General features: G+C 34.1%; 2 protein-coding genes across 2 annotated transcripts; both read right to left on the reverse strand.

The window, feature by feature from the left end:
- Positions 1-2,245: 2,245 nt before the first annotated feature.
- LOC130641720 (espin-like) lies at positions 2,246-12,651 on the reverse strand. The gene is made up of 4 exons (XM_057448656.1): positions 12,559-12,651; positions 10,901-11,038; positions 4,012-4,097; positions 2,246-3,054 (listed from the first exon to the last, which is right to left on the reverse strand). The coding sequence occupies exons 1-4, from the start codon at positions 12,592-12,594 to the stop codon at positions 2,808-2,810; spliced, it is 507 nt and encodes a 168-aa protein (XP_057304639.1). The 5' UTR covers positions 12,595-12,651; the 3' UTR covers positions 2,246-2,807.
- Positions 12,652-15,057: 2,406 nt separating this feature from the next.
- LOC130641722 (ficolin-3-like) lies at positions 15,058-18,281 on the reverse strand. The gene is made up of 7 exons (XM_057448659.1): positions 18,022-18,281; positions 17,784-17,933; positions 17,582-17,662; positions 17,310-17,424; positions 17,073-17,198; positions 16,085-16,354; positions 15,058-15,380 (listed from the first exon to the last, which is right to left on the reverse strand). The coding sequence occupies exons 1-7, from the start codon at positions 18,163-18,165 to the stop codon at positions 15,100-15,102; spliced, it is 1,167 nt and encodes a 388-aa protein (XP_057304642.1). The 5' UTR covers positions 18,166-18,281; the 3' UTR covers positions 15,058-15,099.
- Between the last annotated feature and the right edge of the window lie 100 nt (positions 18,282-18,381).

Consider the following 18,381-nt stretch of genomic DNA (forward strand, 5'->3'; position numbering starts at 1 on the left):
TAATATGATACTTTGTATGACTACTAGTTCAAACTAAAATGAACAATTTCACAGCGCGTCAAACACGCATATTAAAAAATAATGAAAAAAAAAAATGATGAATTCGTGTAGACGTAAATGGGTGTAAATTTTAGAAAATATTAATGTCTTGGGCTTAGGCTGTTTAAGACTTTCAAATACAGAATTTGAATGGATAAAACCACTAAGAAATTCAAGAAGTATGAGATGGTACCTGTGAAAAAAAGAGTGTGGCACACCAACTACTTAAAATTTGTCCAAAAATGGTTTTGTTTCCTCTGTTCAAACATAATAAAAAAACAGAAGTTTCAGGGGCAAAATAAACAAAGAAAATCGAAATTAGCGAAAAAATGTTCCCGCGAAAATGAATTCTGTTATGGAGAGTGTAGCGAAGGTAAAAGTTGAGTCTGAGCTAAGTCTGGATGTGCTTATTTTTTTAGATATCAAGGCTGGGAATATTCTTATTATGTTCTTGTTTACTGAACAACTTGCAAAAGGCGTAAGAAAATTTCAGGTTTTTTAAACACGGTAGTACCCGCCTGGGGGCCTTAAAAATTATTTTGTCAATTATGGTATGAAAAAATTAATGGTAAAAGCTATTTCAGTCAAATTAAAAGTTATTAAAAATTTTAGTTTAATTTGTCCCTACCGCGTGAGCTCCAACCGCCCGATACAATGATAATTATCAACTCTTTTGAATTGCACCCACCAAAAAAGAAAAGAAAAAAGAAAACAGAGTACTTTCTACGACCCTGGGAAAAGCTTTTGCAACTTTAGTTTCTTGGTGACTTTTTATTAAGAAATAATTTGTGCCATACGAAAAAAGTCAGAAAGATTTAACCTTTTGTTGTTGTTTTCCTTCTTTGCTTTTTATACTAACGTTTAACTTTTAAATAACGTGCTGAAATGGTGTTGCTAGACCTCTCTGTGGTATATTAACTCTATTGAAACCGTTTCAAATGAAAACAACCTATAATTATTAGCGAAGTTTCAATTTGGAAAATGGTAAATCACCATTTATGTGACTGCAGACGCAGTGAGCATGCACTGAAGTACTCTTTAAAAAAATAGAGGATTTTTTCTTTTTGACCAACCTTCATGGTATGAATAAAAAATAGCTAGCTAGCTAGATGGATGGAAACCACCATGTACAATGTAATCTATGTTTGGCTATGGCTGCTTAGGAAAAGAATGATAGCTAGCTAATTAGAAGGAAAGTAGAAGAAATGGAGAATCAAACCGAAAGAATCAAGAAATGGATAATCAACACTACCTTAACATAATTTCGTAAATTCTTCTAGGCTTTTTTTTTCATTTTACGCTTAAGTTCAACATGTATGTTGTAGGTCCTTACAAAAAAAAACGTGCCCAAAATTTGCTTTATAATTCGCGTCACTCATAGGACAGTTAAAACAAATGCGCCATTTTTATTATTTGCGTTTGTGTGTTTCCACTATATTAAAACGTTAGCTAAAAAAAATATTTTTATAACCTTAACAACCTAATTAAAAAAAATTGAATATGAGCATTTAAAGACGTACCAATTATTGTTCAGGAGTTGATGTGCGAAGAGATTCTCTTTATGTTCATTTACTCTTCTCAAACCATATTTGTTTAGCAAATACGCTACGACCGATAACAACACATATTTCAGCATATCCCACTAACAGATCATTAATATGAGATCTTTCTCAATGTTTACAAAATACGCTAATTAAATAAATTAGTGTCTATTCAATTTGTCACTTGTTTAATTTAATTACAGTAATCAGCGCGGCAAGAACGCTTACTTTCTCTTTAACCCCTTTCAATTTAATATACCACTTGCTTCCATATTTTATAAGAAAATTTCACAACCTCTTTAACGATTCCTTTTTCTTCAGAGGGGAGGAGTTTATTTAAAAAAGGCACACTATGTAATTTAACTTCATTTGAGAGGTGAGCTTCTTATAAAGGGGTACTTATGAAGCGTTTTTGTAATAAACCCTTTTCTCTGGTCAGAATAATTAGCTTTCCGCATGGTTATGTTGGATTGGAAAGTCCAGCTTATTTTCTTTCTAAAGCACATTTAATGACAACCTTTTCCTTAGAGTAATGACTTTCCGGGGCCATTTCTGCTCGATTTTTAGCTGGTCATCTATGGGCTAATTAAAGAGGGCAGTTCTTGAAATGTGTCACTTTGATAAAGAAACACTCGTGAAAATCAAATGCATTACGAGGTAATAAATAGATTTTTGAGGAGATATATTTGAGCTATTGCTTATTTTCGTGTAGCAAAAAACCGACATGACGACGTCAGGCGAGTAGTCGCATAACAGCGAATCAAATGAAAACATGAAAATAACTGAAAAGCTACAAAATTCAGTTTACTTGTACATATATTGATGTATACTTTAACATACTCGATATACTTGATAATAGTAACACACACGTCATGTTGGGTAAATTGCCCAAAATACAATGTATTAAGAAAATATAATTTGAAGAACTGTTTTAGTTCTAACGCAAATGAAATGATCCTAAGTAAACAAGATAAAATTGAACAGGAAGAAAAAAAACGAATAAACAAAAACAAACAAACATCAAGAACACAAATTAATCAAAAATTATTTGACCTGTTTATCCTTGTAACAGGGAGATTAACATTTTTGATACGTAAATCGACACTTCAATCTCAGTTTCAGCAAGAAAACGCTTACAACTACTCACAAATACTGTAACATTGAAGATAAAATACGTAAAATAAAAAACAAACCAAAAAACACATACACACACGATAAATGACATGGTTAGTCAAACGGTTCGATATCATTCTTTTCGTAGAAATAATTATTCACAGGGCCAGCCATCGATGCTTTTCTTTTCTCGTGTTGCGTCCTACGTTCTTTCTCTATGTTTTCGATCTCCGACTGCAATCTGTTGATTCTTTTCTGTAGCAATTCTTTCTGCCATGGTGGTGAATGGTCTTGATCAATTTCAGTCTGGATCGCTTTGATATTTCGCTTGCGTATAATTAAAGGATCATCGGAACTCAGTCTACAAAATGACAGTAAAGAAATGAGAAAAAGCATCCTTCTTATACTAATACTGATATTACCACCTAACATTTTTGTTCAAAATGGTAACCGAATTGCTACTTTGTGTTAAGGTTACACGAAACTGCGATGCCCGGGTTTGTAGGACAACAGAAACCTGGGGATCATACGAAGGGCAATTTCTGTGAATTTTGTTTCTATAGGCTAACGACTAGTCTTTATAATTATAGTTGCGGTGTGACTGTCCACGAGAGAAAGTTTTTTATGTAAGATTTTTCGTCTACTTTATCCACGGGCTAAGGACTGCTCTATATTTATCTGTCCGTGAGCCAAAGATGATAGCTAAAAGTAGTGACGGATTATTATTCCACTGCTCACGGCTAGAATAGTAAAAAATAATAGTAAAAACAGAATTTAAAATTTAAAGATCATTAAAAAAGCTGCATATTGGGTTTTTATTTATGACTTTGGCGATCAAGGCGACGGCTAAGCAAGTAAGAATGTAAGTCAGTAACGGGAAGTTTTAATGTCCTTGGTGATTCCATCCTAACAGTTGGCTCTTCCTTCCCTCCGACTGTAATTATGTAACTTTGCCGCTAGAGATGCGTATAGCATTGCTTTAACTTGCTTCTATGCAACACAGGCTAATTGAAGGTCAGTAGATGGCACCAAATGAAAACACTACATTTAAACTCAAGCCTGGAATCTTGCAAGTACATGTCAAAAAGCATGTGCACACGCCGCAAACATATTCAAAGTTTCTATAACTCCCAAAAATGGCTAAGTTCAGGCTCCGTTGTCATAAAAAAAATTTACCGGTTTTCTAATATTTAAAACGGCATATATGCAATTTTTAAATGGTAAATCTACAATCTTTGTTGCAAAGTGCGTGAGCAGATTTAACCAACCAATTTAAAATTGGTTTCGTTTAATACAGATTGACTCTTTCCGCACTTACTCTTTTATACGATTCTTGAGAACAAGTTCTTGCTGCCAAGTTGGTCCAGAAAGTCTTGCTTTTTCCCTTTCTCGTCGCAATTCATCCTACGATGAAAATAAACAGTATAATATATTATTGTCGTATTTGCTACTTTAACGACTTTTTGGCAGCAAACATTAATAGATTACATTTTTACTTTTGTTTATTTAGAATTGATTGTTAGGTCAAAGAGTACAACACCGTATAAAAATACTTAGATCACGTTACTTCCATACTTGTGAATTTTGTTTCAGGCTTTAATCACAAAATAATTTTTTTGTTTTTGTCAAGATCAAGAAAAATGATTTCGTTCGTCATGTCTTTTTCTGTGTATCCCAAACATTTTCGACACACAACATGTTTAAGACGGAACAGATTTCAACTTTTAACGCATATTGTTTGTATAATTAAACTCTCGAACTTTCTTTATCACGAACAAATTTTTTAGTCCCTTGGGAGTTCGAGATTAGAGAGATTCCACTGTAAATAGAAAAAAGTCCTGTTTATCACCAAATTACAACAAATAACAAATTGAATAAGCTTTCCCTTACATCTAATTTTTGTCTTAGAAAGATTGGAGTAAGAAGAGAAGAAAAGGGAAAAAAGAAGAAAGCTGAAAGATACAGGATTTTCTTTCCAATAACAAAAGATTCAGAGTTGAAATGCATAAATAGCACCTCGCAAACAATAAAAAAGAACGTTAGACAATTGTGTGATTATGAAATAATATTTAATTTTCTTCTGTAGTCAATAACAGTTGAAGCGCAACTTTAATCAACGAAGTGGTACAAGAAAACAATTAACAAGTGTCACTTTAACTAAGAGAGCTTGGCAAGTGTCACTTTCACTAACAGAGCTTGGTAACGTGTATTTCGTGCTTCTACATCAATGAAAGGTACCACTTCATCCCATATGTGTACATTTTTGTACAAAATTCTGACCAAGGCGTACCATCTTTGTGTTTACGTCACATTTTAGAAAGTATATGACGTCAAATTAACGTTTTGTCTTTGTTGGAAATTCTCTGACTTAAAAAACGGAAGTAAAAATTTCTAGGATTTTGTACAAAATTATTCAGTTCAAGTTACTACCGTGCCAGCAAAGAAAATTGGTTGTCCTGAAACGCAGTAAGTTTTTCTTGACTTCCAAGCTTTGATTTGTTAGCGCCTCTGTTTGTTTACGGTTTATTGTTTTCTTTAGTTGTTTTGCCCATTTTGTTTGTTTGTTTGTTTATTTGTCTTTTTAATTGTTTGTTTGTTTGTTTACTTTTTCCAATGCAAAAAATTAAACACAAGTACAATGAAAGTTTGCAGGTTCACCATACGTTTTTAAGTGGGGTGTCCACGATGCACAAACGTGCCAGATTTGTAACACGCGAAGACAAGTGCAAATAAACGATTGATAGTCTCATAGAGAGAGAGAGAGAGTCTATGATAGTCAGTGGAAAAGTGTTTGTTTCAATCTCTAGCTAAGACACGCCATGGACTAGAAAGGTGTAAGATAACACGAAATATAAAACTATGTATATACCTGTACAAATTTTATTAAAAATTAAAATGTACTCTCTGTCAGTACTCCATAAAACATAAATTTTACTAGAGAGGTTGATTAGACTTATCGTGGGCCTATTTAAAACTGACAATTTGTTGAGTGGCTATATAAGCATAAATCAATTCTTTCTACTTAATGCTCCGCGTGGAAAAGAGAGTATTTATTTTAGCGGTTAGTGTGCATAAATAGCTTCCGTACTAAATGACATTAAATATATATGACGCCAAATATATATGACGTCAAATATAAAAAGTCCTCTTTCAAAAAGAAATCTTTTTCCAAAGAGTAGTGTTTTCGGGATTTCTAAAAAAGGTATGCAAGTAAATGCTTTAAAGCAGTTAGAAGTTAGATATATCTAAGCAGTGCTGCAGATAGAAAGTGTCTGAGTATTTTTTTATTATCTTTGTTTCAGTCAAAGATGTATTCTTTGTGGAATTCACCACAGATAGTTAATATCAAACATGCGTATTCATTGCATCAATATTCTTGTTCTTGGATCGAGAGAATGGTATGTTTTATGCATGTTTTTTCTGGCTTGTAGATTTTAAAATTCTCAGTAAGCAAACCAAAGCTTTCTATACTTCTTGCCTGGAATCAGGGTAAGAAAGTAGGCAACAGTGACGAGCTGAATTAAACACAAATGGTAATGCAGCATATATTATTTAAACCGTTATAGTTTCATATCTTTCTTTTTTTTTTTGAAGCATGATTCAGGAACATATTCATATTTCAACGACAGCATTCAATTAAGCAACGATGGACCAAGCTCTTCTCTTACTGGCAGCTTTTCATCACTTCAAGTTGAGTTCAACAGCAGTATTTTGAGCCTAAAAAGTGCATTGTATGCTGGAAGTTGCATTTTAACTCAAAGCGCAGTTCTGTCAAATTCACCAAAAAAACTGGTTATCCCTGAGTTAACATCTGACATGACTGATGATCGTTTTAATGCAGCATTCAAAGTTATGCAGTATTTAGGAGGAGGGGCGTTTGGTCGTGTTTTTAAAGCCGAAGTCAAAGAGACTAAAGAGGAAGTGGTGATCAAATTTTTAAAGCGCGAGACTGCAGAACTGCCTGATGAAGTCAAATTCATGAGGCGACTTTTCCATTCAAAAATTGTCGAGGTAAATCTAGTTAAAGTTACTTTACCCTTTTTCTAAAGGAGTGGCATTGAAATGTTGTACATGGTATCCAAATAAACTTTAACTTTTTACCTTTTCCTGAAACGATTTAGTATATATTACGTTACTTCTTTAGTATCGATGTGTCTCTGCAAATATGGAATATGTTCAAATTGTCATGAGTCGTCATGGACAGAAGTCAACATCATTTGAAACATACAAATCCTGTTTGTCTTCATTCAGTGAAGCTATGTTGACGTTTTTTGCCCGACAGGTTTGATTTATTTTGATAATTTTTGAAATTTTAAAACAAAAACTGAGCTTAGGGTTAAGCTCTCTAGCAGCACTCTAAGAAATAAAATATAACAAACTAAGAAGTTTTAACCGACGACAGATCATAAAAAATTCCGGGAAATATCATTAGCCAAAAACACCGCCCAAATGTTGGGCCCCCATGACTCCTGGGGACTAGGTTGTCATGTGTTTTAAAAGAGAATCAATTGGTCTATCCAATAATATCAAACATGAATCATTAGCTGTCCTCGTCAGTCACTGATTGCGGCTTAAGTTTCAGAAATCCTTTCTTACGATGGCTGAAATTTTTTTTTAGATTTTATCTGGAATAAGCTACATACACCATGAAGGAGTTGCGCATATGGATTTGAAGGAAGCTAACATTATTATCAATGAGCACCTCCAAGTCAAGATAATCGATTTCGGTTTATCCATTGAAGCCTTACAGCCCGGATTCCATTGTCCCAGATATGACTCATTCGGCACGTCATTGTACATGTCTCCCGAGTTGCATTTCCGACGTGGATATTACGGAAGAGAAGCAGATATGTGGGCGTTTGGTGTATTGTTATACCGCACGTTTACAGGCTTGTTTCCGTTCAAGCTAAACGGAAAAGGTCGGTTGATTCCACCAAATCGATTTCGATGCCGTCCAATTGGAAGACCATGCAGCTACAGTAAGTGAAAGCTTGTGCTATGTCTTTCTCTTTTTTTTCCTCTTCACTTCTATTTATTTTTTTACTTGTTTCACTTTCATTCCTTACCCCCTAGTTTATGCATTTAATGTCTTTTTTGTTATGGTCTGACACATTCATGCATTTTTATAGGTTTAAAGAACTTCTTCTGGCAGCTATTTAATCCAGATGGTGGCAGAAGAATATCAGCTGCTCAAGCCATACGTCATCCTTGGCTACAGCGTAAGTGTGTAATTACCAACATCAAAGAGGAATATTACCATCCATTCCTTTTGATGTAAGGTAAAGACACTGGTGGTGGTGGTAGTGGAGGAGGAGGGAGGTGGGTGGCGGTGAACGAAGGAGTTCAAAAGATCAGTCCAATGTCGACTAATTAACTACTGAGTATAATTCTGGCTCAAATTTATGTTGCTTCAAGTCCGTGACATCAATGAAAAAGCTAGGTATGATGTAAAAAGTACAATCACATGGAAGGACATACACAGCAGAAAGATCTTCGCAACCGTAAGAAAATGAAAAACCTAAGAAAGACAACACGATTGAAGTAACGAATGTATTTTCGGCAAAGGTAATTCCCCGTTAGATTTCGCTTTTTTTGTTCATCGCTTACCCACATCAAATTACAAATTATGTTTATGCTTTCTTGCAGAGTAAAACAAACAAAAATAAAAGAAACAGGTTCAGCTAAACCTGCATCACACTTGTCTATCCGAACTGGTGGGAGCTTTTTCAAATCACTCTAACAGTTATGTGATAAAACTCAAGGTATGGTTTTCTTTCATTTTTCTTCCGTATTTTTTATCTATATACTGATGTATTTTTATTCAGGGTTAATATATATTGTTAAAATATGGAAGAGTCAAATACGAGTTAGATATGTTTGAAATGTTAAGGGACAGCGTTACACAAAAGGGATGCTAAAGGGATAGCTTACTTTTACCTCCTGAAATATTCGCAGACCAGGGAATAAGCGCCCCTTTTTCTTTAAGAAATGCTTTTATTAAGGCTTGCAAGGCTTTTGATTTTTTCACCATCAGTAGCGTTTTATTACGACAGTCTGTTTTTTTCAGAACTCAAAATATAAACAAAACGTGAAGGAACAACAAGAAGACTTATGACACCGCATGGACATTTGAAAAAAATATCCATTTCAAAATGGGATGTAAAAGCAGATTTCGATGTGCATAATTCAATCTAAGGAGATATTTTCAGATGAAGACGCGTAAAACCTTGAAAAACCGTACGTAAGACACAATTAACATTAAAATCAGCAAAACGATACAGTTGATGGTCAACTTGTAGAATTAAAGATTTTCCTTTTTACAGTACCTTATGTGTATTACAATCAAATACATATTATTAGTAAACATTGCAAAACACTTAATCAAAGCAAAGCCAGCAATCTTGCTGTAAATTCTAGCACCAACAAAATACGCCATTCCGCTTAGCCTTGTTGGAGCCATGAGCTAACAGCAAACCCATATTTTGTGGCAGAAAAGCACGTGAAAGCAACGCTATATTACCAATGTCATCAGGAGAAATTGCTACCGAAAATAAATACTGGACATGTGCTCCAAATCTTACTAACACTTCTTCCAAATCTTACCGCGTCGTCAAAAGAAGTAAATTATTCAACTTTATGACACTTACAAAACTTTGTAAAAAAAAAAGTACAAAATTAAAAAAACCAATGAAAACTTGACCACATAATAACTTGTCACATTAATATTGTATTGGAATTGAATAGATGGAAATAATAAGAATAAAATCGAAAAAGTTATTTCGTTGTTGTGGTACAAGTAAACTGTGCATGTACCTTAGCTACCCTGTAGCTACCCTATAGCTATATGTACTTTAATTTAATAGTTAATGGTAGGTAAAATGAGTAAGTTTGTAAGTTTTTTGCTATAGCTAGCTAGAATAACTATAAAATGACAAGGCTGAGATTTTTAGCTAGGTCAAATGTCAATAAATTTTATTGTTGATCCTGTTAACCAATATCACTAATATGGAAGATTTTTTTGTAAAGGAATTTCGACTTTTAACAGATAAACTTTCACGAGGATTACTTTCACACTATATATTTAAAATTAAAGAAAAACTTTTGCGATTTTGTGATTTATAACTTTACAATATCCTCACTGAGATATATTTTGGTTTGTCAATGTCACGCAGAGGGTGGAAATAACGTACACGAATCGTTTAACCTAGTGCCACTAACAATTAATTTTTGAATATTCACAGGAACTTATTATGCAAAATAATAAATGCTAAAAAACTGCATTTGGTTTGCCGAAGTAACAATAGGTTTCATCATAAGTCTTGTGAATGTTAGTTTTAAAAAAGATATTACTCCTTTAATGCTGTACTGCTACAAGCGCTCCATTGGATTTGTGACACATTATATACCAAGTGCCCAAAGTGTGACACAGTTTACCATGTTGAGTTGTCTATTCAGGTGTCGCTTTCACAAGTTTTAGTGTAGCCAATGTCATGTCATGCGGAACCCTGGATAATTATGACAATATTTGGTTTTGCCTTATGATTTTCAGAGTTTGCTGCTGATATCAGTGTATTTTACTGCTTAAGTGCCACTCCCCGTATACATAGAAAACAATTGTCTTCATGTCTAGTTTCCTCTATCTATGCAATCTGTAATATCTAGCCCTATCGCTATGCCCTTAAATCCTGAATAAACAGAAGAAGGCGCGATTTGAAATTACTTTTTTAGTAGTTGCCACACATATAACCTACCACATATCCTGACGTAGCTGTTACTGCCATATAACGAACAAAAGGTGCTGAAAAAAACTATGTCACCCTCTCATAAAGAAATTAGTTGCGAAGTATGAGAAGGCTCTATAGACTCATGTGTTTAAAAGTTTTAAACTTGAACACCAGTTTAAAACTAGTAAGGGTTTACACTGGTTTTATGCGTTGAGAGATGATAAAGCGCTTTGAATTTTGACACAAAATAACCCTATCAACGCCCCGTTTGTATTTGACTTGGCTTTTTGGTTAATTTGTGCGCACGCGTTAACATGAAAACTCGTGAGCTTTTCGCGCTATAGGGGAAAATGCAGTGAAACAGAAATAAGCGTTAAGCTCCAATAATAATAATTAGAAACATACGTAATATATGTCAAACTTATTCAGTTACATAGTGAAATGGTAAATTAATTTAGAGACTGATTAATATAATTTGCATACCGTTTTACGCAAGCGTTCTTCTGCTTCAATTTGTTTTTCAATTTTCTTCATGTAAATTTGTTGCTTCCATTCTGGTATTGCTTCGCCAGTATAAGCATCTAATTGTGGAACTCTTCTGATCACGCTTTGTCGTTTGGACTGCAAGAAATATACCTCTCGATCAATATTTACGTTGAAAGTCATTTTACCTACGTTTTGCATCCATCTCTCATAAACGCCTATTTTAGTGATGTAATTATTTACATCAGCAAAATAGGTGTTCACAGTAAGCTTATCTATCGAGCAATTCACGATGTTCCATCCATTTTATTTAATAATCAATTTCATGTTGACGTCAATCATTCAAATCATTCAAGCATTAGTTTACTTTGTTTTAAACTTAATTACTTCACCTGATTGGATGAGAGCATTTTAAAATTAAAATGATCGAGATGGGAATTTTGTAAACATCGACAAAGACATATTTCTATTTCTGAAAGCATTTCTGAAAGCATTCATCGTTTCGAAAAGGATGTGTTCAGTCCACATAAAGTTTTGTTGAAAAACAGTTTAGGCGTATAATAAAACAAATATTTCATTCCTGTTTCTCGTTGAACATCCACTCCAGTGCGATTTTTTATTGAACAAGATCATCAAGCTCTTCTTTCAATAAGCCCCCACCTACACATTCAGATACGACAAATAAATCCATGGGGATTTAATCAAGTATTCACCGTAACCACATTTGCTAATAAACCATAAATTATTCAATACTAATTTCCAAAAATTATTCTTTTGTGTCATGCTTTAGCTAACGAATTTTACTCAAACTCAAGCCTGTAATAACAGGTATTGTGGGCGACGAAGCTTAGCGGTCATTGTTTTAACAGACCGCTGTTGGGAGAAAATACACATTGAGGCAAAACAAGGGACCGTATGGCCGTTAATGGAAGTTCACCGCTGTGGAAAGAGTTTTTTTGGAGGATGTGCCCCCTCCCTGCCCTGGCTCTCTAGGCCGCTATGGTACTACACAAGAAGAGTCTTAAACCCATTACTGTTTTTATGTTTTCTAAATTTTACCATTTTTGTCTCGCTTTAGATTTGGCTGTTGCTTATCAGTTGCTTTGTTTATTCAATGTATATTTAGCCTCTTATTAGCTAATGTAATTTACTCAAACAAAAATGTTAGCAGAATAACCAATCAAATAGCTTCACTATTTTTATGCCATCCCCTTTGTTTATGTTGTTTTTTTGTATTTATGTGTCTAAATTTTAACACTGAAGGGTACAAAGAATGCCAACAAAATTAAGAAAAAAATAAGATTTAAAAATCCAGAATATCATTGTGTTTTGTGTTTTAAATTTAACTCCAACCCTGCTCGAAAATCAACGTCCCTTTATTATCATAATCTCCCATGAAAACAAGTAAAAGCATGGAGGCTCGAGTCAAAATTTCTGACTCTTGTAAAAAGGGGTATTAACAGGGTCAGGGTATTCTGTCAGATTATGTAAAAATTCAACAACATTGATGTTATAAAAACCAAAGAAATTGCTGTGTCATAGTCACTTTTCTTACTCTTAACCTTATCACTACCTCCACAACCACTCATTCCAACCAGCTCCAGATTCCAAAAACAAGGAAAGATCCACTGTACTATAAAAAATTAGTCCTAACGTACCATCATTCCAATTTGAGTGGGTTTATCTTCTTCCATGTTTATCACTTGATGCTGAATGCTACAGGCGACTTAAGAGAAAATAGTACATAAATATCTAGTACTTCGTCATCTGAATATTTTCTGTGTCGTGCGGATAACCCAATTTTCAGAAAAACCGGGGGAACGTCAACACATAGCAACAATATATTTTGCATAATATTTAAGCATATTTAGCTGTAAAATCTCCCCCGGGGTTTTCAAGCTGATTCATTTGTCTATGACAACAAGTTAATAGATGACATAGAAGCATTTTTTTTCAGAATATGGATGATTGAAATTTAAATTTTTAATTATTAAAATATGTTTTTGCGATGTTACTGTTCGTGATGAAATTTTAAAATTGTTCATTCACAAGTTCAGTTATGCTAGCTATTTCGAGATATATTTTTAATTATACATAATTTTCTAGTAACTGAAACATGATTAATATTTTGTTACAGAATTTTTCTCGACACTTTTTTTATTTATTTATTTTACTTATTAAACGGATATATTTGCAGAACAGCTCCTCAGTTGTGTAAATACAGTTGCCGCTCGATGAACAGACAAGGGATAGAAAAATCGTTCCACCTAGCGAATGTTCCACTTGTCCGAAGTTTTGGTTTCGTTAAAAGGTTCTGATAAAAAAATTAAGAAACTAAAAAACACAGGTGCAAAAGGTTCCATAAGAAGTAAGATAAGACAAAGCGAGTTCAATTTATGACGATTACGTTTATATAGTCATTTGAACGAAACTTTTGTGAATTGCTTTATATAACACTTCATAATGATTTGATCATTTTTTGTTTCGTTCCTGCACCCAATATATACCTTGTGTTTTTTTTTTCAACTAATGTGATACAGTTAACTTTCAAGGGACCAAGGAAAATAGTTCGGCTTAACGGATGTTCGAGTTAAAAGAAGCTCCTGTTAAGTCGAATTCAGTCTAAAATAAGATTATTTAAGTCGAATTCAGTCTATTTAAGTAGAATTCAGTCTATTTAAGTAGAATTCAGTCTAAAATGAGATTATAGTTTGAGTTAAAGCGTTTTATTAAGAGTTGGCCCAACAGTTACCTGATAAAGGTGCAATCTTCGCCATGAAAAAGGCCTGCAAGTGCCTTGTAAATCGAATTTTCTTCGACAGACAACACCATCAGCAGTATTACATCAGCAGTTATTAAAAATTAAAAAGAAAAATAAACTGACACGAGTAAAAAGTTTGAGTTTTCTGAAGAAATTAGCCTCAGGGCGACGAAAAATGGATCAAATTAACAAATGTTCGGGTTATCCGAGGTTAGAGCTAATCGGTTTTTTTTATAAGAAACTATTAACGAGAGTTCAAGGAACCTAAAAAATGGTTCGAAATAATGAAAGTTCGAGTTGTCCGGTGTTCGAGTTACCGGGGCTAACCTTATCGTGTTTTTTTGCGGCATCATACTATCTGGCAGTTTAAATACATCTTTGGTATTTTGCAAAATACGGGTACAAAAATTGGTACTTTTCGTCCGTTCTATGCACCACTATTTTGTGCAACACTTTTTTTTGATGCACGAACAGACAACATTCGGTTATCATAACAGAGACTAGTCCTTAACTAACAAAAGAATCCACAGGAACAGCCTAATCTTAAAATTACACAGAAAAAAGTATGAATTATATCGCATTTGCTATTTCGTGTGTCCGTTGCACGACCTTTTTCTGTAAAAAAGACAAAAAACAGGTATTATTAATATGAGGATGTTTTTGAACTTTGCTTACAATAAAGTCGATCTAGAACCTTGCGTATACTTTACCACATTGTTAGGTCTATGAACATATTAACCTAACTAGATTTACGTACAAACCAATTTTATCAACTATTTAAAAACGCTCCCAGAAAAATGATGACAGCAAAATGATTCTTATTGGCATCTTGTATCAATGGGTATCAGTAAAAAAAATCTTATGGTTGTACATGGCTTTAGGTCATGGTATTCGACTCGTTGTACATAGTTTTAAATGATTTTACTTTTTATTGTTTTGGCTCATCGTGCATGGCTTAGGCTGCTATAAATCATTGTATGTCAATTTAGTATTGAAAACTGCGTGTTAAAGTTGCCAATGTTTACATTATAAGCTGATCATGCTTTTATTTTTAAAAATTGCTTTTACGCAAGCTGATATAATTACGTGCATTAGGTTGTCACGTGCAAATCGATTGCCGCAGACACGATAAGTCGCGCAAATTCTCGGGCAAAATCGAGCAAAGACAAGAAAGCTCCCCATGTTTTAGAAACAGGATGAACGGGAATACCCAACGGTAACACTATGACGTCTAAGTTTTGTAGTCGATCATCAATCGCGGTTCAAGTTTTAAGTATCATTTGCTGATTATTTGTGTATTTTAAAATTTTAAAAAAAGAGGTCATGCTTTAAGAGTTTATGGTCAATGTACAGAAATATTGAAAGATCCATTTTTTAGACAAACAGAAAACAAAAATTCACTTTTTATTATCTCATATATCAAAACCACAATGTTATTTTATTTTCTTCTCATCTTCATCTCAACATGGACGATATATTTATACTTTCCACTCTTTCCCAACATGGAATAAACAGCTTTGATTTGAGGTTGGTCATGCCCTCTTGAATACCTCTGGACAAACTTATAAGGATGATTTGGACTGTAAGGGTAACTTGATCCTGCCCCATGCCAGAATGGACCATAACTGAGAGCGCTGTTACCACCAGTGTTATCATTATCACTGTCGTAGGTTGAAAACTTCATGTTATTGTAATAGTACATCCATTGTCCACCATTACCTGTCAAAAAATATTTTTTTTCACTATTTTCTTCCCCAATATAGCCCGGTTTTCATTATGGCGTTCTTGTCGCTCCCAGCGTTTAGTACCTGAAAATAGGCTTTGAATCGTCTTTCCTGGACGTTCGTATTTTGACAGCTTAAGAAAACAACTTTTTTTTAAAAAACAATAAAATTTCTGAAATCGATACCATCTTAACGTGATAGAAATTGATCATATTGAGCACCGACGTTTAAACGCTTTGAAATTGTTGTCGTTAAAAGTAACTCAGATTCTTTGATTTGAAAATTTTTACATAATTAATATGTTCAAAAAAATTGTCTTTTTTTGACCCAAACAACCGTAAAATTATACCATGCTTCTGATAATTCAGTTTGCGCACATTTATAAAAATGAACTTAAATATTGCTAAAAATGAGACTAAAAATATTCTTTTTTTTTAGATTTTCTTTTTTTGCAGAAAATCAATCTCACCTCGCATTATTAAGGGAATCCTTAGAACTCTTTTCAAAATTTAATCCACTAAGAAATTCCGTTAGGTTAAAATTTGAACAGTATCCCATTTTCCCTTCCTTTCCAATGTTAAAGCATTCGGTCAACTCGAGAAAACATTGAAGTTGGATTTTAGTAGTTTACTAGTTTTTCAGGCATTTCGTTAATTTTATCATTGATTCTGGATTGAATACAATTTTTTTACGACTTACCGCTATATCCACCAAGCCGAAGTTTATACTTAGTGCTTTCGTCACCAAGTTCAAACACTCCATATTTGTCGCTGTAACTGTTACCATCTTTGTCTTTGAAGTCCATTCTCATTTCCGTTCCTCTTCTGTCGTCATACAACTGAATGAGGAACATGTTTTCGTTTCCAAGCCAAAACTCGTGTTGTAAATTTCCGAAACCGTTTTTGTAGGAGAACCAGTCACGTTGGAACTTAAGCGAATCGTCAATACGTCTTTGAAAGACAGTCCAGCCTTAAAAGACAAAAATACTGGTTTGATATCTACTCGAAATAAGCATGCCCCGCCACTAATTGTTAACTGGCTGGAAAGGTACCTTTAAGCTTTTAAACAACAAGAGATGTACACATAATTATTAATACTGTTGCGTGATACCGTATAATTGGCGTACTATGGCGAAGGGTAATTTGTGCTAATGATATTCTCAAGTTATCTTCCTAACACACATAATTTTAATCTTTAGGCTCCGAAGCAGTTTTTGTTTTGTTTTTTGTCGACAACGTTTCCACTTTTCTGGCCACCTGCCACCTTAATTTTGGTGAAGGTGAACACTGCAGGATAGGGAATTTAATTCTCGTTTATATAGGTTTGTATTTTATTATCTCAAAGTTAAGTGATCCTAAGATATGGCATGCTAAAGTGTAGATGGCGGTATTTCAGTTTTGCTGCGACGCCAATTGGCGTAATTTAAAGCCTAAGGGTAATAGCTGTAGCGTGAAAAAGACCTCAGAAGAATTGGGTGGACTCAAACAGGTCGTGCGCCCTGATAGGAAACGTTGGAAATGGCCTTGGAAATGTTTCAGCTTTCCTGCTTAAAGAATTGTGCAAAATAAAATTTGAATGGAAGTCGTGGCTTAGAAAATTAAATTGTTATCATTCCTTGCTACTGTGTGACAATTCTAAGAATACTGAAAGAAAACACGTTTTTATCGCAACTAATGTGGCATCTTACCTCCACCGTCAGTGTTCATGTCACAATAAGCAGGGAAGGCTTGGTCGCCAGTAGGATCAATTAGATATATACCATCAAATGTTTGTCCGTTTGTTAGATGTTCCTTGCAGTCACGCTCAGCTTTGTCTAAATAAGCAGATACTTAAGTATTCCTCCGTTATCATGCGCAGTTACAAGTTGTATAATTCTCAAATATTTTGAACTTTCAAGAAAAAACTATCAATTGATCTAACTCACGGTTTTGGCAATCACAATAGTATCCTCTACTGAAGAATTCATCAGCATAATTCTTGTCTTTGCATTGACATGATCCACATACATCTTTTCTGTGAGTTGAACAAACTGATACTTTCTGTAAATACAAAATACATCATAAAGGTTTCTGTCGAAACACTGCTAAGTAATTTTCTTCATTCACTTTAAGACATTAACTCGTGATCTCAATAACAATATTAAAAAGATTTTATTATTTACGTCAAATTTTAAGTAATTGTTATTGTAATCGATACCTTAAGTCCTCCGTGTCCAGTACTTGCACCACTGCCACCGCTACCGCTTTTTATTTGATCTCGAATGATCTGCTCAAGTTCCTGGAATAAACATGAAATCATTACTACTAAGCACACAGTACCACTAACAAACAATATCATCCCTTAAGTACCCAGGGCATATTGTAGGATTAGATTTTTAAACAACACTGTTATCACTTACTCTCATATCCGGTCCTGAACTTCCACTTGGTCCTGGATCACCTCGCATTCCTTTCATGCCTGGAGGTCCCTCAGGACCTTGGGGACCAGGGTTGCCATCTGGTCCATCTCTACCTGGTGGTCCTAGTTCAGTAGTAGCACCTCCTGATCTCTTGAAATAAAGATAATTTTTAAGTTGCATAACACAACATTCTAAAGCATATTTTAATTTTAGATTCTACATTTTACTTCATAGTCACCTTATTCAGATCTCTTCCATCTTTTCCTGAGGTTCCCTGACGTCCATCACGTCCTGGTCTACCATCTTGACAGCATTTGTTAATAGCAAAGACGTCTTGAAATAAAACAAGAAGCAAACAGCAATAGAGAACTTTAGGAGTCATGTTGCATCAACAGCCTCTTCAATTCTTTTGCAATTTCTGTTGTTTTTTTTAACAAAAAAATGGCGTGCACGTTTTAGTTAGCTGCGAAGGTGTGTCGGCAATGTACAAAGCTGCAGCTGTTTGCTGTTCTAAAAACAAAGAACCAATCAAACCATTTGTAAATTATGGATGCCAAATATATGTTTAATAATAATAATAATAATAATAATAAAGTGT

Source organism: Hydractinia symbiolongicarpus, chromosome 4 (assembly GCF_029227915.1).
Source record: "Hydractinia symbiolongicarpus strain clone_291-10 chromosome 4, HSymV2.1, whole genome shotgun sequence".
Taxonomy (NCBI): domain Eukaryota; kingdom Metazoa; phylum Cnidaria; class Hydrozoa; order Anthoathecata; family Hydractiniidae; genus Hydractinia; species Hydractinia symbiolongicarpus.

Bases quoted from the DNA above. Each gene is read 5' to 3' on its own strand.
- LOC130641720 (XM_057448656.1), bottom strand. From the start codon at position 12,594: ATGGAAGAAGATAAACCCACTCAAATTGGAATGATG. The intron at 4,098-10,900 runs GTATGCAAATTA...TTTTCATCGTAG, and splicing joins AAGAACGCTTGCGTAAAACG to GATGAATTGCGACGAGAAAG. The intron at 3,055-4,011 runs GTAAGTGCGGAA...GTCATTTTGTAG, and splicing joins CTCAAGAATCGTATAAAAGA to ACTGAGTTCCGATGATCCTT.
- LOC130641722 (XM_057448659.1), bottom strand. From the start codon at position 18,165: ATGACTCCTAAAGTTCTCTATTGCTGTTTGCTTCTTGTTTTATTTCAA. The intron at 17,425-17,581 runs GTATCGATTACA...TTGTATTTACAG, and splicing joins CTGGACACGGAGGACTTAAG to AAAGTATCAGTTTGTTCAAC. The intron at 15,381-16,084 runs GTAAGTCGTAAA...ATTTTTTGACAG, and splicing joins TCGGCTTGGTGGATATAGCG to GTAATGGTGGACAATGGATG.